The sequence below is a fragment of the Orbicella faveolata genome, unplaced genomic scaffold (genome assembly GCF_042242905.1).
Source record: "Orbicella faveolata isolate gen_17 unplaced genomic scaffold, um_ofav_v1 contig_47, whole genome shotgun sequence".
Classification (NCBI taxonomy): domain Eukaryota; kingdom Metazoa; phylum Cnidaria; class Anthozoa; order Scleractinia; family Merulinidae; genus Orbicella; species Orbicella faveolata.
Window position 1 is genome coordinate 9,034,120 of NW_028301577.1, and position 19,100 is coordinate 9,053,219.

At 38.3% G+C, this 19,100-nt stretch overlaps 1 protein-coding gene across 2 annotated transcripts in view; it reads right to left on the minus strand.

Moving 5' to 3' along the window:
* Positions 1-19,082, minus strand: part of LOC110052620 (uncharacterized) — a 30,742-nt gene extending 11,660 nt beyond the window's left edge. Inside the window, exons 1-23 of one of the 2 annotated variants that reach the window (XM_020758766.2) lie at positions 18,865-19,082; positions 17,551-17,633; positions 16,569-16,754; positions 16,246-16,292; positions 14,908-15,080; positions 14,199-14,330; positions 13,864-13,939; positions 13,044-13,129; positions 12,412-12,471; positions 11,558-11,646; positions 11,323-11,468; positions 10,789-10,966; positions 10,285-10,377; positions 9,818-9,950; positions 8,362-8,438; positions 7,122-7,248; positions 6,766-6,858; positions 5,770-5,869; positions 5,258-5,331; positions 4,361-4,488; positions 3,008-3,120; positions 2,612-2,724; positions 1,680-1,827 (exon numbers count right to left, since the gene is read on the minus strand). In XM_020758766.2, the coding sequence (XP_020614425.2) occupies positions 1,680-1,827; positions 2,612-2,724; positions 3,008-3,120; positions 4,361-4,488; positions 5,258-5,331; positions 5,770-5,869; positions 6,766-6,858; positions 7,122-7,248; positions 8,362-8,438; positions 9,818-9,950; positions 10,285-10,377; positions 10,789-10,966; positions 11,323-11,468; positions 11,558-11,646; positions 12,412-12,471; positions 13,044-13,129; positions 13,864-13,939; positions 14,199-14,330; positions 14,908-15,080; positions 16,246-16,292; positions 16,569-16,754; positions 17,551-17,633; positions 18,865-18,969 (2,560 nt within the window). In that variant the 5' untranslated portion in view covers positions 18,970-19,082. Of the gene's footprint in view, positions 1-1,679; positions 1,828-2,611; positions 2,725-3,007; positions 3,121-4,360; positions 4,489-5,257; positions 5,332-5,769; positions 5,870-6,765; positions 6,859-7,121; positions 7,249-8,361; positions 8,439-9,817; positions 9,951-10,284; positions 10,378-10,788; positions 10,967-11,322; positions 11,469-11,557; positions 11,647-12,411; positions 12,472-13,043; positions 13,130-13,863; positions 13,940-14,198; positions 14,331-14,907; positions 15,081-16,245; positions 16,293-16,568; positions 16,758-17,550; positions 17,634-18,864 lie in introns of both variants that reach the window. The other variant, XM_020758765.2, reaches the window with a different exon arrangement.
* Between the last annotated feature and the right edge of the window lie 18 nt (positions 19,083-19,100).

Below are 19,100 nucleotides of genomic sequence, written 5' to 3' on the forward strand. Positions count from 1 at the left end.
TTGTGCGCGTAACAATTGGAGCTGCTGTAGTTTTTAACTGGTTGTAATCTTGAAAGTAAATGCTGTGGAAGACTATATGACAGTGACTCACAGCTGTCCAATTTCGGAATTATACAGGCATGAACAACAATTTTTGCACTCTCGTCAGTGATGTACTATCTAAGTTTTTCTAATTTTCTACTTTCTAGCTTTCATCCTTGTTATCCCGTACTTCTTCTGCAAAATACTTCTTCTATTTTGCTCTCAACAATCATTTTATCTAATTAACTTGTATCTTTGGTAGCATTTGACAATACAAAATGGAAATTAGGAAAGAGGATGTTCTATAATTAGCCAGAGCAGTGTCCCTGAGAGCTCCACTAGGGCTGCCTCCTCCACAGGCTTTTCCTGAGCGACGGCGATTAGAACGGGCCGAGCGCGATCAAGATGAGCTGGGGACGAGCGCGGCGCCAGCAATTTTCGCGGGTTAATTTTTAATTCATTTTCTTTGGCGCAGTCGCCCCAATACGCAGACCATGGAGACTGGAGACTGCAGACCGCAGACCGTGCACTTTTTTTTCTTATTCTTTTTTTTTGCATTTACTTTTGACTCGCATATTTTTTGGTTCTGTTCATCCACAGGCAACACAAACTCGGTGGTATGTGACCGTTGATGTGTTATAGATTTTGCAAGGGAAATTCCCTTTAGTTCTTAATATGCTTAAGGAAAGCTATTATAAACCTCACTTGTAATGTAATGTCACACGTAACATGTGCATTTTCTACTCTTGGTATACAAAATGTAATTCCAAGTGGCTGTTGGAGTGTGACTGCGATCACGCCAAAAAAAGCCTAACGCATGGAAAGATCACAGAAAACCGAATAGCATTTGAAATTCTCAGTGCAGTACGGTTGCCGTAATGAGTTGATGCGATGTTTACTTTATCTGTCCTTAAGGCACTTTGTTTTTATGGCAATTTAAACTGCGAGTGGTCCCTCTTTCGCTTAGTCCATCGTGCGTGACGCATAAGAAAACCTCGGGGAAAAAATTTCATGCGAGCATTTTTTTCGTCGAGGTTTACTTACGGTCATGTTAAACTACGCGAAAGAGGGAATACTCCTAGTCTAATGGCGATTCTGTACTTTGTGAAGAAAAAGAAGCGATTTGTGGGACAAGGTCGCTTAATTAGAGTCACCGTCCTTGCTTTGTTTTATGAATCAGTTAAGAGGAGAACGAAGACTAAGAAAATCGAAAGAAAAAAAACAACAACAACAAAAACAACAAATTGGAGAAAATAAATAAAACCACAAACCCATCAAAAATTGACGCAATTTGCGCCCAGAATGTATGGAAGTTTATTTTTATGCTTGATATTAGTATATTTAGGATCAGTAAAGGGAATTTCCCATAGAAAGTCTATTAAACGCGTGAATCAACAGTCAGATGTTGAGTTTGTGCCGCCTGTGGATACATAACAAACATTAGAACATATTGAACACTATTTTGTCATTAGAAGCGAAAAAAAGTGAGTCAAGTGTTAGAAAAAAATTACTCAGTCTGCACAGTCTGCATGGTCTGCACGGTCTGCAGTCTGCATGATCTGCGTCTTGAGTGACCGTGTTACACTCCACCGTCAGTAGAAGTTTTCTTGTTCTCTCGTACGTGGTCATATTGCAGTTAGACATGGAATTGTCCTTACCTAGCTTTGCAAAGTGAAGTATGACTTCTGTTCTGCTGTGACTTGGACCTTGAATAAAATAATGTTCCTCCAAGTCTATCTCATGTAAATATGGCGTCATGCGACCATAGAGAGGGGCAAATCCACAGAGAGCCATGTCAACAACAGTCTACAATAAATATTATAAAGATAACGTATTGATCCTTTCAGTTCCATTAAGAAAATGCTCATTCAATACACAGGTCTACATAGAAGCCACAATTGTGCATTGGAGTTACACAAGAGGATTCATTGGTTGCTTGTTTTACTTACTAGGGAATTTAAGAAAACCACGACGACAACGGGAGCGTCGCTAAACAAAAGGTTTAATGAGCAGAGCAATGGCTGTGCACGCACGTTGTAAATCTTGGTAAATTTCTTTGCCGTCCTCTGCAAAACAACGTGAAATGACTAAAATCTGCGTTTTCTGTAGAACGTAAGCCACGATGGCCAATTTTTTTAAATTTTTATTTTAGATTTATTGCTGTGTTCCAGATTTAGTTTTCTGCGAGATCCGTAGGTACAATATTTTCAAATCAACTTTGTCCTCGGCGTTGTCGTCGTGATTACTTCGAAAACTCCCTACTGTGCTCCTGGGAAACCGTTCCATGACGTACTCTGACGTCAAGCTGCCTTCACCTCTCACTGTACTCGTGCTAATTTTTGATTAGACAATAAAAATCGGAAAATCTTCGGGTTCTTCACAATTGCACCGTTAGTTTTTCTTTCCTTCAGGAAGCAAACGCAATTCGCTTGGGATTAGGTATTGCATATTTGAGGAGATGATAGTTTCATAAATGTTTAATACTGTACTCCCTTTTTAAGGAAAATCATTAAAGAGATAAAAAGATCGACTTATCAGATGAGAGTACCGTTTCCCCGAAAGCGAAGATAGCAAAAGTAAGTACACTTACAGAAAAGCCAGCCACTGTTATCTTGGTGTTGACTCTGTTAGAGAGACTGTGTAGTCTGGCACGCAAGTTGTTGTAATATTTTCCATCCAATGCTGCTATAGCACTGGACAAGCCTGTATAATCAACAACATCTATATTAAAATAATACCTAGAACAACATTAGATTAATACTGGCAAACACCAAAGCTGTATTAACCAAATCCGACAGCAACGTCGACTTCGAATTTGATGAATACGTAATGAAATGCATTTCAATCAGTTATCTACATTTTTTCACATTATCTAACACTTTTAGTTAGGATAGAAAGACTGGAGAAGGCTTAAAGATCGATAGGAAAATGCTTAAAAGTGGATTAATATTCTGAGGGCATAATTTAAACCAGACAAATTTCTTACCGTAAGCTTCAATACCAGGGACATGACAGACAAAGTTTTCCGGGTCAGTCAGTTGAACAGCGGACACGAGTTTGGATAACAGCTTTGGACGCTTTTCTCCAAATAACTCCATCCTGGGGAGGGTTAAAACGCAGTAACGGCTTGGGTACACATTAGGGTGGAGGCTATATGTATCTTATTAACCAAGCGCGAGGGCCGTGCTGGGTGAATATCGGCCCGAGGTCTTGACAGCAAGGACAGAGCGCAGCAAGGTCCGCACAAAAAAGACTGAGGGCCGGTATTTTCCCAATACGGTCCCGAGCAAGCTTGGTTAATAACAGATTTATTACACGACTGAAAATATTTATAAAAAAAGCCATGATCACGGACTGGAAAACATCGCAAGCTTCAACCGCGCAAGTCTGATTGGGAGCACACAAAGCATATACTCAAGTATGATGTTAAATAAAACAGAAGGGAATTGGAGAATTGGAGAAAAATGCAAAGGAATATTTTATCTGAAAGCCATTTCGTTCACAAACACAAACCATATAACTACAGAACATCTTCAAGAGTGATCGAGCGGGATCATTCGGGAAAGTGCCCGGTCAAATACTTGAAAATATTGGACCGGAATTGGAGCAATTTGATTGGGTGGTTTTAATTATTGGCCCTCTGAGCTAACTTAGTCATGCAACAATAAATACTACTGAAGTTCTGAAGTCTCTTTGGTTATATAACCTAGACAAGAAGAAATTAAAATAACACTGTCCCCACTTTTTCAAAGTTATGTGAGATGTACATAACATTTGTTAGTGTACCTAACGGATATATTTTTTCTCGTTTCGAAGTAAGTTTCCAAGCCTCACGGTTCACTGCAATTTCTTCAGAATTACAACAAAAAAAAAGTTATTTTCTGAAGCAACGTTATTAGAATTGCAACCCAGTACACTGCCACTCTAGCTTCTTGTAATAAATGCAGTCGACCGTGTAGCCTGCGTAACAGACGTTTCCTTTCCATTTTCCGGGCGAGGAGATCGAGCAAGCGAGCGAGCAAACGAGCGCGCCTGGGGCCCGTTTCTCGGAGGTCCCGAAAAGTTTTCGCACCCGGAGAGCCGTAGCAAAATCTCAAACCTTATGATTACAGAGCTGTTTTATTCACATATTCTTAATATACACTTAAGAAGTTTCAGGCGTATACACCTCTCTGTTTGTAGATGCAGATCGACTAAAAATGGCCTTGTGGGGCCAAAAAGTTTCCGGGGCTTTGGAGAAACAGGCCCATGGGGTGAGCAAGTGGCAAAAGGGGAGAAGTGAGGAAGGGGTGAGAAAAAAAAGGAGGAGAAAGGGAATCAGGCTATTGAATTACGTTACCTCATGGCTGCCACTGTGAGGTCGGTTGTTAGTCTGGGGTATGGATTGGCTGGAATGAACTCCTCTTCCGTCACAAGGTCAACTAGGAACTCATGGAACACTTGATCAAGCTTCGAGTCTACAAGATACTGCAAACAAAATCAAACAAACAAAAATCATCTCTCGCTCGCAAGGACACGCTTTCACTAAACCGGTCAGGCCTGTGTAACCATTCAAATGAAAGCTACTGAGCAGTTTTTTCAAGTGATACTGTTTGTTACGCTGTACAAGGAGGTTCTAACTTTTTTTTAAGTCTGTGGATGATAAAACCCTGGTGTGTGACCATTCAAATAAAAGCTGTTGAGCCGTACTTTCATATGCTGCTGTTTATTATGCGGTACAAGGTGGTTCTAACTGTCAGTCTATCTCCGATCTGTGAATGAAACCCTAATGTGTGACCATTCAAATAAACGCTTTTGAACAGTATTTTCATGTGGTACTGTTTATAACATTCCACAAGTTGGTTCTTACTTTTTTTGGATGATAAAACCCTATTGTGACCATTCAAATAAAAGCTACTGAGAAGTATTTTCGCGTGGTACTGTTTGTACAAGGTGATTTTAACTTTCAAAAGAGTGCATGACTATTAAAACGATAGTAATTGAGTAGCTACTTTCATATGATTGCTTTCAATATGGTTACATAATTATGTTTTACAGGGTGGTTCTATCTGATAAAAACCTAGTCTGCGACCATTAAAATGAATGTGTTGTTTGAGTTTCAATAATCTTACTATCCAGTCCAGAAGTAGTGTGAACGTTGTATCTTCAACATGGTATCATAATAACAGTCCTGTTGCTGACAACGTATATTTAGTAAAATCTATTGGCTTGGTCAAACAGTTACAAATTCTCGTACCTGCAGCAAGACAGTTTCTTCTGCGATGGTTGGGGGAGCAGCGATAGTTTTGGCTTGTTCTGCCACAATTAACGCTGAAAAAAAAAAGTTATCGCATGCTTTGGCCTCAGAAAACTGTAACTTTTCAACCAAAAATAACAACAAAATTCCTTTCTGGCTCAGTTGAACATTAAATCTAATTCAGTAACTAGTGGCAATTCACGTAAACTTTCCCAACAAAACCTTTGAAAGTGCTTTTTGCTTTGAGGATAACAAGGCATATTGGAACTAAAATTATGTAGATAATCTTCATTAGGTACGTGAAAGTGTGGTTAAGAAAATTGCAGGAAATATTGTGCGGGCCATTTGATCAAAAAATGACCACTAAAACGAAATGACCAAAAAAAGATATATCGAATGAAAAAAAGAAAGAAAGACTGAAGCCTCCAGATTCCAGATTTCCGCTGTCAAATTATGGCGTAAAAACGGAATCAAAATTACAAAAATTCTGCAAGAGTTTCCTAATAAACTACCCAGTTTTCCTTGGTTGATTATGTCTCCCCTTTCAGCTCCATGTTTAAAGCTCTGCGGCACGATGAGAGAATTGCCGTTCTTCACTGGGGGAAAATATTTCTATTGTAAAGAGACAATCATACGTCAGTATTTTATCAACAATATGGTACTAGAAGGCTGCAATTGTAACAAAACTTAAAGTAAATAAGTAAGAGTAAAATCATAAGCATCTCATAGACCACTTCCTAGTTGCCTTCCGCTTCAGGGCGTGGCCTGGTGCTAAGCCGTGAAAAGAAAATGATTCCTATCAAAAAATAGTCATTTTCATAGGACTAGCAATTGCTTTGAATCAGAGGTAAGGCTTTTGACTGCGGCACGAAGGAAGTGACTCTCCACATATATCATAGACTTGAAAGCCTGAAACGGTTTTTTTCCTACCATTTAAGTTACAAACAAGACTGCAATTATAATTCATGAAACAAAGGAATATCATGACCGTGACGGTGTTTGGATATCTGATTTGCATGATGGCGTCATTTGACTACAACTACCAGAATCCTTCACTTTTCTGTTTCCTATGCTAATTGGGGCAATTGTTATTCAAATCCCACTGGAAATTCAAAACTTACATAGTAAAGAAAAAACGAAAGGAATTCTGGTAGTTGAAGTCAAATGACACAATAGTGTAAATCTGTGTAAATCTGCTATTACGATTTTATTTCTTCGTTTTCTCCTTAGTATTAGTTTTGATTGAGATATACATCAAACACTCAAGACAAAGTTTGACCAAATTTCCAAACACCTCGTCAAAAATATGTCGTATTTTCAACTCTCTTCTCTGTGTCTGGAAATGTGGTCAAACACCGTCTTTTCGTGTTTGATATATTTCATGACAGAACAGTTTGTCATTTCACAAGAAAAAACATATAAGCAAGGGCTATTAAAGGTCAATGCTAAGTAAGAGAACAACTCCAGTTAATTAAATTTACTATTTTCATCTTGAAACTTTGACATACCACAATAAAGGAACAGCAAGACAAAGCATCATCAGTCAACCCAAGAAACACTGTTTCACAATATCTGTTTATCACCTCTAATCCACTGTTAACCTGCAAGGAAATATTATTTGGGTTTACAATCCAAACGAAACTGCTCATTAACATCTAGCAACACAATCTAGCTCGTTGTTCCTTAGTGCTCAAAAACTTCACTGAAAATAAAATGTTGTACTCTATCACTTCTCTCTTTTAAACCCAAATCTACAACACACAATATAAGGTCCCTTCCCCTGGTGGATGATTTTCTCAATTCTTATCACCTGCCATCTTTGCCATGTACTGATATCGTAAGGAGATTTTATATGTTGATGTACCTCAGTAGTAAGTGGCAGGGTACCAGTCCTGGTATTTCCTTCCAAATGAGGATTTATAACTGTCATGGCATCCAGCATCTTGAGTAATACTTTGCCATAAACCAGCATCTCCCTACTCCTCTCCCGCCTACAAAAAGACAATATTTAATCACTACGACTTCTGTTTCTAAATTTATATTTCCTGATATTATGGAAACACCAAACAGTGAAATGGGTTATAATCTTTGTGCAACGACCACTCCCACGTTCTTTTGCTGATCTGCTTACATTCCTGTGTGTTCTTGTTAGTTGACTGTAAGCAAGTGGGAGTGCTCGCTGTACAAAATTCCTGCCCATTCCATGGTTCCATTATTTTTGTAGTGAAGATCATTCAAAAAAGCTAAATGAAATGCTTTGATCTTAATAAATTTAATCTAATAAAGACATGGAGAAAATGGAGGTTCCATTTATTTCTTTTATGACATTGGCACCACAGGATAAAGATGCAGGATAAGGATGCAAAAAAGGGAGGTTACACGTTTTTTTTTCTAAGCATGAAAAAAAAAAAAATAGTAACATACTGGTAACTAAGTGTCTTCTCTAGTCTTTACATTCTGTTACAGATAGCTTTTTCTATGAAAAAGTTAATCACGAGAAACTCAGCTTTTTTTAAATAATTTTGTCAAAGTTAACTCCCTCTAACATAAAGACAAGGTGATCTAGTTTGCTGGACTTTGGATTGTGACAGTCGGGTTCCAACCCTAGTTCAGATACTTATGTCGTGTTCTTGGGCAAGAAACTTTACTCTCACAGGGCCTCTCCCCAACCAGGTGTATAAATGGATACTGGCAAATTGTTGTGGCAATCTGACAGAATGCTACAGAGAATAGCTTCCCATCTAGGGGAGTAGCTCAACATACTTTCAAAAATTAAGGAAAAGACATTAAAAAGGATTTATGTAAGGTAAAAACATTAAGTCTATGTCGGGCCAGGTGGCTCATCCTGGTCTTTCATAAAATTTAGGGACTAGCTGGATGGGATGCTAGTCCATCATCAAGCATTAAATTTGTCATTTATACACCTGGGTGGCGAGATGGACTGTGAGAGTAAAGTGTCTTTCATAATCTGAACACAACAAAATGACCCCAGTGAGGGCTTGAGCACAGACTGCTCGATCCAGAGTCCAGCATGTTAACCATTCGGCCACTAGGCCTCCCAGGTTTAAGATTGTGTTTGTAAAAATAATGAAACTGAGCCTCACAAGGAATTGCTGAAAAAATCTTCCAAGGAATGCCTGTATGCCAGGAAATGTGCTTGTACAACATCTGATGCCCCCATCTACATAGTAAACAACAACAATAACAACAAAATTAACAGAACCTCTTAAACTTTCAACTCTCATTCCTAACAAAAACATTCGCATTTCTTTTCTGGATTGCTCTGAGGTTAAAAATGGCTTGAAAATGGAGTGTTGTGAGAATGGCTATGAGGATGATTTTGCCTGCCTGGTTTGACCATCTAAAGGAAAGGTTTTCTTATAAAGAAAGTAAGTTCAACGAGTTTAACATGCCTTTAACGCCCAAGTCGCTAGTGGAGGGAAGGTGCCTACGAAGCCCGGGGGCTGCAACCGCAGTCACATCCCCAAGGCGCTAGAACACCCGACTGGCCTGCCCAACCCGCAACCAAGCCACGAGCCCCCCCGCGCCAAGCCCCCTACAGGCACCCGTCACACTCAAGCCAGACGGCATTGGTGGAAAATAAATGAATAAATAAATAAATAAATAAGTAAATAAATAAATAAATAAATAAATAAATAAATAAAATAAAATGCTGAAAAGAAAGGGGGGGATAGCGAGGGAACGCCGAGAACCGCTAAACTATAATTCAATCCACAACGCCACACTAACAGAGCGATGAACACACTGCGAGCACATGGGACGACAACACATGTACTAACCAAATATACCGCTGGACAATGTCAGCCCCAGGGCTCTCACGACCATATGACTGTTGCAAACGCTACAGAAACGCACCAAACGCTAAACAAACGCTAACAGATGGCCAAGGCACTAACAAACGCCTACAAAAACACTACTGACCAGACTGGCTCCTGGTCATAAACTATGTAAAATTTCATTGAACTATATCAAACGCTACAAAACGCACCAAACGCTAACCAAACGCTCACAGACGGCCAAGACACTGACAACCGCCTATAAAAACGCTACTGACCAGACTAGCTCCTAGTCGTTAACTATGTTAAATTCCATTTAACTATATGTGATAACCAATTGCCTCCATGCTGAAAACGTTAATGAAACTCCTGGTTACAATCTGTTGCACTGGCATTCTTCAGGAATTTAAAATCGAAAAACAAATGACAGACTGACCTTGGTCTGTCATATTGTAATTGTACTGTAAGGTCGGTTTTTCTTTGACGTAAAAAGTTGATGGAAGAAAAGGTGAGTTGCTCACTGGTGACCAGTTCTTAATATCTGGTCACCAGCACTCCATTTCTTGTTGCATGGGCGACCAGTTAGTTGCAATTATGAGCCAAATGAATGCCTCTGACTTTGTGTCAATCACAGTTGATGAAACTAAATGACAATAATGATGCAAAATAATGTCCCATTTGTTGAAATTAAACAGATACCATACATGTGTGATATGTAAGTTACCAAATCTCAATAAAACAAGTAGATTGCCCCTTGACTTACCCCACGTGATGCAAAGAAAGTGACAAGGTCCTGAAGAACATGGTTTTGTTGCATCACATGATAGAGCTGATAAGCTGTGCTCTTCAGAAGCCTGTAGGCCTCTACAAGGGATTCCTGAGTATCAGATTCCTCTCTGACAAAGATGCAAGAAAAGACATCACAGTCATTATTATTTTGTCATTTGGATCAACACTCCATTGTTTGAAAAGCTTCATTGATGACATGCTGACCCATGAGCAAATCATAAAGAAGTTCCTAAAATCAATAAATCATTGTTCTCAACGGTTTATTCAACAAAAGGAAGAATGAAAGGGTATTTTATTTAGATTCAACATTACAGTAACTCACGTGAACCTCTAAAACTGAGATGGTACGTGGCTGTAGGCTAACCGTGGTTGAATAACTATCTGTCACAACCAGTTTCTCTCCCAAAACCTGATAAATTTAATAATTTAGTAATCACCAACCTGTTCAGAAGGACCACAAGAATTACAAAGTGGAGCATTTTGAAGAAGTCAATCTCATCGGCAAACTCAAAGATTCTGTCACTAAAGTATGATCTGAAAAAATGTGGTGGCAATATCAACCAAACTATTCATTAACAATTTCATTTTCATATTATTACTATCACCAACTTGACTTAAACAAAGCATTAACAAGCAGAAAGGTAGAAGGGCATTAGTCTCTTGTGCACGTCCAGCAACTGGTATCAGGTGCTTAAATGGATACCAGCAAATTAAATCCTTGGGGTAACCCTAGGATGGGCTAAAAGGTGATTGGGGGACGGGGGAGGGGGGAAGAGAGGTAGAAATACTCCCAGTCACTTCATGTTAGAGAAACTGACACACCAGCATTTTGGGCCACTAAACTCAAATAGAGATTTTACGTACCACTTACCCATATGATTAATAACACAATGGCAATATCACACATTCACATAATTATTTCAAGCTCTATCTTGTTTGACTTACTTTATAGCACTCAAGGACTGTTCACTGTAAGGCCCTACTGTTGGGTTATTCAAATTCCCTTGACTTGCACTAGACGATCCAGCCTGACTTGTTGCCATGGTTACTGCACTTGACCGTAGTTGAGAGTTTGAAGAGTCCCTGTTCCTTCTTGACCTTCCAGTGCGCTGAGTCTGAGTTCCTTGAACATAATAAAAATATCAGTTGTGCAGGATTTGGGCTATAGTGGAAGGAATGGTGGTCTTCTGAATAACCTATTAGTCTACGATCAGAAGTTCTAGCCCTTGATGCTATCCTTGAGCAACATTTAAGACAAAAGGACTGTTACTATGACAATACTTCACTTCATGGGTGTAAATTAAATGTGTGCCTCTAAATTTATGACAAAATGTAGATATAACATTGAAGATAACCTTGAATGCATTCTTAAGACTAATCTTGCCATCAGTGAGCATCAAAAAGCAAAATGTCCTCTGCATAAACAAATCAGTATTTAATTGCAACAATAATATTAGAAACAAGTAGCTACTTTCTTACTTGCTGTAGTTGCTGGAGTGACTAAACTTAGGTCTTGACCTGGTTCCCGACCAGCAAACCTAGCCAAATACTCTTTAATGTGGAAGCTACTGGTAAAGACTCCCTCATATGCACTTTGATAAGGATATGAAGAAACTGATGTTGACCTTCAAACAAAAGAAATCAATTCAGTTAAAATCTCCAATAGTACTTTTTAATAGTGCAGTGAGTTATTTTAATTAAAAGCATTGTTTACCTTCCTCCTTCTGTTCTTATAAAATTCAAGTTGTACTGTTTGCGTCCTCTTCTATACAGTCGACTCTCTGGCTGTAACCTGAACATGCACTGAGACAACAATATATATATTATGTTACTTTAAATATAATGAGATGTGTTAGTTGTTTTGTCTTATTGTAGAGAAAAATCTTATTATAGGGAAGAACTGGAATTTGCAAATTAGTGTGGATACTCAGGAGTATCTCTGGATAGTCAAAAAAATAATGTCTTGAACATACACAAAATGTTAACTACGGAACTATAATTTAGATTTACCATACTCAAAACTGACTCTTTTAAGTCCTCCACAAGTTAATCTATATGAACTGTGAATACTTGTGCACCTATAGTGTAACTCAATGGTATGATGAAGGCACGAGTGAGAGCAATATTGGCATAAGTGCACATGCACCTGATTACATAGCAATCTCACTTTCTTTGCAGGAAAATAAAAATCTTGTTGACCAAACTTGTTCAGTCTACATGTAGATGTATCTAAATATTGACCTGGTTATTTTTTGGTTCACTAGTAGGCCTCCAGGGTTATCAATAAGGGCTGTAATCTGTAACAGTTGCTAAGGCTGAGTACGTTTGATGGACCCCTGATGTTACGGGTAAACTTGTCTGTAGTTGATATAATTCACCCAGAGAGAAACACGTTTGCTATGGGTGTGAAGATATCAAGACCACACAGGGAATCAAAGCTTAATGACAGCCGGGGCCTTGATCTCAGCTTGCATGAACAATACAAGGAACTCAGTCACTACATCTGAGCCTCACACTTGGTGAGCAACAACTAAATATTAAGAATACAAAACTGATTCAATGCAATACCTGAGTTTCAGTAACTTTCTGAGCAACAGCAGCAGATTTGAGTAGATCCAGAAACTGTTCCTAATCAAAGGAAAATACAAGGAACCAAGACGGTTTTAATACAAGCATAATTATGTAATAAGTTTAACAAAATACATACATCCAAAAAGTGGCAAATGAGGCAATAGCTGAGTGTGACACTGATGTTCTTACCACATTTTGACATCTTCTGTGATGAATTACTGTATTTTTTGTGTAAAGAACTGCATGTATTCTGGTTACAATATAACAGCTCAGTGGTTTGGGTACCCACTTTTAGCATGGGAGGTCATGGTTTTGAAGCCAAGTTGGACCACCATTCAAGGTCAGAAAAAATGGTATGATCAAGAGCTTGTTTCTCAGCTCGGAAGATCTTCAGTTTATGTAAATATACATTTCCTTTTCAAAAAGTGCTGTTTTCATAAAATTAATAAAAATCATATACAGTGTAATATTGTTTATTTCTCACTTACTAGTAAGGGAAACAAGTTGTGCATGTAAGTTCTCACTGGACATCTTTTCAATCATATTGAAAGTTACTATAAATAAGTATTTTAAATAGTTTTGTTGTCTTAGACTTGACATGCAAAAGAAGATGTTCATTTTATATAAACCTGTATTTCTGTAATGTTATGGCATGTCCAAAATTCCTTGACCCAATGACCCCTATGTCTCACATCTTCTACTGGTATGGAAACACCTTTGGTAAAAAATGTTTAACTTAGTTAGGACAATGTTATTTCAGCACAGGGTACATTCACTTCTTGTTGTTGAAAGTTATGGTGTTCAATGCGCTTAGCTACAGCTAGCTAGTTCTCAGGCCTGCCACTTAATTTGAAGGAAACAAATATTTCAACTAAACATAATAGGCTCCTGATCCTAAAGACTGTATGAAAGCCATGGTGCTGAAGGTGAACTATGTTTCTGTAGCATGAAATGGCAATAAAAGAAGTATTCACTATTCCTGGGTATGAGGCTAGTCAATCACAGGTTACACTTCATTCCGTTATAATTTGCTGTTACACTTTTAGTTACACCAGGGCTGTGTTGTTTGGAAGCCAGTCAATGCTAAACAAAGATTAAAAGTTAACCAATGAAAGTGATTAATAATTTTTCTTGTATAAAAATGTTTGTCACCACTTATGTTTTGTGTAGTTTGAGACTATTCAAACTCAGAACTAAAGGACAAACAGTATAAAAAGAAACCCTCACTGAAAAGTAACAAAACTGTAGAAATCAAAATTCTTGTTAATCCTTGGTTAACTCAATTAGGCTTCGAACAGCTCCATCCTGGTTGAAGAGGGCACCCTGGTAGACAAGTGTTTTGCCCTAGCTACAGTAACTGTAAGTAGCCATTAAAAGACATTACACTAGCCTAGCCACTTTGACCCTATTTGCATGTTTGGAGACGATATGAAGAAAACACAACATTACCAAGTACAATGTGGACTTCAGCATCATTTGTCATCATGATGTCACTTAAGACTGCTTTGGAAAATGTTTCTGCAGCCTAAAATTGAAGATTTTTAGAATTCTGTATTTAACAGTATAAATATCAGTAGTTTGATAGACTGACTGACTGACTGACTGACTGACTGACTGACTGACTGACTGAATGATTGATTGATTGACTGACTGACTGACTGACTGACTGACCGACTGCCTGGCTGGCTGGCTGGCTGGCTGGCTGGCTGATTGATTGATTGATTGATTGATTGATTGATTGACTGATTCAACAGCTTCACAGTCGAGTAAAAACACAAACTTACACGACTCTCCTCTGGTCCACTGATAGCATATTCCATCCTAATATCAATGCTTTCTTCACTGGTCACTGGATACAAAGTTCCAACAAAGACACACGGTCCACACAGAACTGGAAAGGGTTTCTGTATAATATACTGTTCAAGAAATAAATTAGAAGTCTTCTACATACCAGTTTTCAAAGAGTTTGCTCAGTACAGACGCTCTGTGCATGTGTTGAAAACAATTTTTATTAATTAAATAGCAGTTTTCTTGGCCATTTGTCAGATTGTGTTGTTCCATAAAATATCCATACCCCCATACATGATCTTTTTTTCAAACCTCTTCTCTTTTTCTTCTAGATATTCCACTTTAGCTTCATACATGCACTTTACTTTTATTAAAAATGACCTTCCATAGGGTGAGAATGAATAGTTTCTAAAAATGCATTTTAACATTTAAGAGGTGACTGATGTGGATTAAATACACACAATAGTTTACTATATATCCTTGAAACAGTAAGGTATATGGGGAAAAAAAGAAGTGTTGTAATCTTGACATTGTAAGTACAGTAACTTCCCCAATCCAACTTAAATATATTGACTATGTTCAGTTTGCTGTTAACTATTTACATGCAAGCTTATACTATGTGTCGGAGTAAGACTAAAGTAAAACATAACAAACAAAGTTTCTGTACTTTGAAAATATGCAGTTTCAAATCAAAACTGAACTCACAGAATAATCTTCAGAGTCATCTGTGGTAACATCAGAGTTCATACTTGATAACAGCCAGTCAAACACGGTAAGTGCCTCTGTGTTGACAACGCGTAGTATTGTAGCTAGGCCCCAACGAGCTGGACTGTCTTGCGTGCGAGATGCTAAACTTCCAATGCTGAATACTTGGTTTTCTGTTAAGAGATGTTGGGGCATTAAATACACTTTGAACACAAGAACATGTACTTATAAAGCAAACCTTCTGCACAGTTTTAGTTGCTTTAATTGTAATGAATGGTCAGCCCTTAGAATGGGTAACAGGCTATTTTACAGTTGTGTGCTTAGTTACCTGGCCTATGAATACAAGCGAGGCTGGAGGTGACCTTGCATTGATACAGACCTCTCTGTTTTTCTCATTTAAATGCCAGCTAATTAGCATGAGAACAACTTGATTTACACAACAGAAGCAATGAGGCCTTTATCAAAACAAGGTCACCTGCAGCCTCGCTGCCATTCAAAGGCAAGGTCACTGAACAAACGACTGTAAAATGGTCTTTTGTGCCCTTGGTTAGAATAGTGGTTTGCCCTCAAAAGTTTTGAAATATAATGCTGTATGAACTAGCATACTGACTTGCATTGGGTGGCCAACCGACTCCAGGGTTGTCAAAACTAGCCACCTGCCAAAGAAAATCACCATCAACTTGATGATCCCATCCAACTACTCTGCTGGGTTATTCTTCTGATTCTACTACAACAATCAGCTGCCTGTACTTCAATTCTTTGTGACAACCACGAGACCTACAAGTTTGCTTGTAAGAACAGGAATTGTAACTCACCAAACCAAGAGCATTCAGTGCTGAATAGTTCAGTTCCGCGAGATAGGGTATATCTTAAGTACATATTACGGATCATGTGTACTAAAGACATCTGTGGTCGAGTGTCGATTGATACCCTCAATTGATACCCTCGATCAACCCTCAAGCGATACTTGGACAACACTCCATCAACACCTTGGTCGATGCTCGATCGACACTTCAACATCTCGGTTGACAGTCGGCCGAGAGTCGACTCATTTTTGATCGATTCATATGAGTCGGCCGACACTCGACCGACTATCAACCAACTGTTAATCAAGTGTCTATAGTGTCAACCGAGATGTTGATTGAGTATTGATTGAGATGTTGAGCAAGGGCATCGATTGAGACTATCGATCGACACTCGGCTGCAGCTGCCTTTAATACTTTTCCTTGACTCTGTAGTCATTATCACTACCATGACTTATCTGCAAAGTCCAGTACTTTGCATCAAGCTTCAACTTCAGTATACAACCTTAACTAAATTTCAGTTACAGTGACTTACCTATCTTCTCTGAAACAGTTCTGCTGTCCTCTCCAAACATGCCAAACCTGGTAGAATCAAAATAAAAAGACTTAGTAAAATAATATGAACATTGAAATGAAGGAATGCAAAATAAGAAGGTGGCAGACTACTTTGCAACTAAACAACATAGTTACATAATTTTACTTTTAGGCACGCTGGACATGTCAAAGGTAACTATCAATCCTCACTAGCCTCTTGCCATTTTACTTTTACATGAAGAGACACAAAGATGAGAATTTAAAATCATGTGATATATCTTAAGTCTTAGATTTATATTACTCCCAGAAGGTATTTGGCTTTACCTCTCCGCACATCTTCTGGCCTGCCAAACCAGACCAGGATAAGGGTTGTAAGGCAATTCCTCTTGTTCAATCAGCTGTTTTATCCAGGTTTCTATCACTGTTAACAGCTTTGTTTCATCATAGTATTCATTTATTATGGCATCCCTTCCTTTATCACTGGTAACTGATCTGGGCAGCGTCAAAGTACTACTGAAAGAAAAGTGCATGGACTTGAGGCAGAGTTGAATACTTGATTCATTCAAGGTCATAAATTTGCAAGGACAGAATATAATTTATATATTATTAGGCAAAAATATAAGAAATATAATTATGTGAAAGTTTTGATGGGTTATAAACAGTTGAACAAGTTCAACACTATCAGGACTTGAAAAATGTGCTGTCCAGATGGTCGTCTGGGACAAGGATATTTTCCCGCGGGCAAGTAACTTTTCATTCTCACTTGTCCAATGGGCTGGGCTCAAGTCGTCTAACCACTAAATAAATAAATAAATAAATAAATAAATGTAAATTGAGACTTGCTCAGGGCAAGCAAAATTAGAGAGCTCTCATCCAAAAGACAAGCTGGAATTCCCATTTTTTTCGAGCCCTGATTTATCTTTAATGTTTGTTGTATTTATTTAATTGTGCTAGCTTAGGTTCATAACAGACAGTTAAGATCAACCTTTTGCCCAGAAGCCATGTTTGTTTTGACATGTTAAATAGCAGTGTTTGTTAAATCTTCTGGTGTTAGACAAGTTCTTGTACACTGTACATAGCAGAACACAACCAGAACAATGTTTAACTTAGCTAATACACATACACTGTACATCTCCTTGGCCCTATAGAATCCGAGGATAACTTTTTCCTTCCTTTCAAAGAACTATCTGCTTGAATTTGTAACAAAGATATTATGCGCGATCACAACAAGATCTTAAAAATAAATAGCTTTTAATCTCTTGTAAAGTCCGTCTAAAGGGCAGTTTCTTCATGTCTGATAATGTACCTTGCTATTGAACTTCTGCCAGATGTTGCTGTCCCAGGGACATCAAATATGGGTGTATGGCAAACTCCATTAGATGAACTTGACTGCATAAAAAATATTCAAACGAACATCATACTTTCAACAAATACAGAATACAGACTTTCTGATTTCTAAAGGAGAATAACTTGTTACATTTCAATTGCCACTAGCCTGGTATCATTTTAAAAGTCATCCTTTTCATAGTGGGTAATTTCACGCTTTTAAACTGTTCAGAAAAAAATATTCAGGGGTTCTCACAATCATGTTTATCCATTTAAAACAAAGTAACCATTTACACTTTCACATTCAAAAGAAATATTTTGCTGTACACAACAGGTGAACTTGACGTCACAGAAAACTTTGAAAGACTTGAAAAAGGGCATGCAATTTTGAAAGCCGACAAGTGTACAAACCCTACAAGATTTGAAGCAATCAGCCAGGAGTTATAGACGAAGTCAGAGATCAGGTGTTCAAATATAGGACTGGTGGGTACAAAATTAAAAAAAAGTATCTGGGGGGTTAGGGTTAGGGTTTGCAGAGGTTTCATTAAGGGCCAGAAACCAGGCAAATTGACTAGCTGCGAGGATGATTTTGCCCACCTGGTTTGACCATCCAGAGGAAAGTTTTTAAAGAAGTTCAGTTCAAACAATTTTGCCTGCCTGTGAAAACCAGTTGCCAACCTGCTGAAAACATTTATGAAACCTCTGTGTTTGGGCTAGGGAGGGTAAGGTAGGGTTATAAACTGGGGTGGGGTGGGTACTTTTTTGAAGAACCCTCAAAAAGTTAAAAAAAAACTGGCCTGAAAAATGTAACCAAGGCTGAAAGATATTATATTAATCTACAACCTTGGTCACAAGGGTTGGAAAAAAATCATTCTATACACATCTTTCGCCTCCCCACCCCTGAGCAATGTTGACAAAACACTTTCATCTAACACAAGTTTGCATTTTACCATTTTCCAACATTGAATGGGGGAATGGGGTCGTTGACACTCATTCTGTGGGTATTACGATTATGATTTGATGTTTTTGGCATTTTACAACACAATTTGTCCATGATTGTAGGTTGAAATCATACTGACCTAAAGAACAAATTGACCTACAACATTTTTCTTCCTATATACATGTACTTATAATTTGTAAGTATGGTAACAGCTCTAACCCCGGCATCCCTGTAAAAAGAGCCTATCAAACCTATCAAAAAGCAAACTGCGCATGCTTAAGATCACGTTCGCTAAGCTCATTTTATCCACACTAAGCTTTGATAAGTTCTCACTTAACGTAGCCAACAACTCACTCTGTTTGTGTCATGTCGGTCATCACTAGTCGCAGTTCCTTCTCTTCCGTTATTAACATTTGCTTGTACCCCACCACGATCGAACCTTGGCGTTGCATCTCCCATACTTTCTCAAAGAGTCAGTTCTTTGCATCTTTGAAAGTTTACTGCACTCTTCTCAACCGTAAATAAACAACATGGCGAGAAATGACGAGGCGGTGAGGAACTGGAAACTAGCTTCCAGTCCCAGATACACC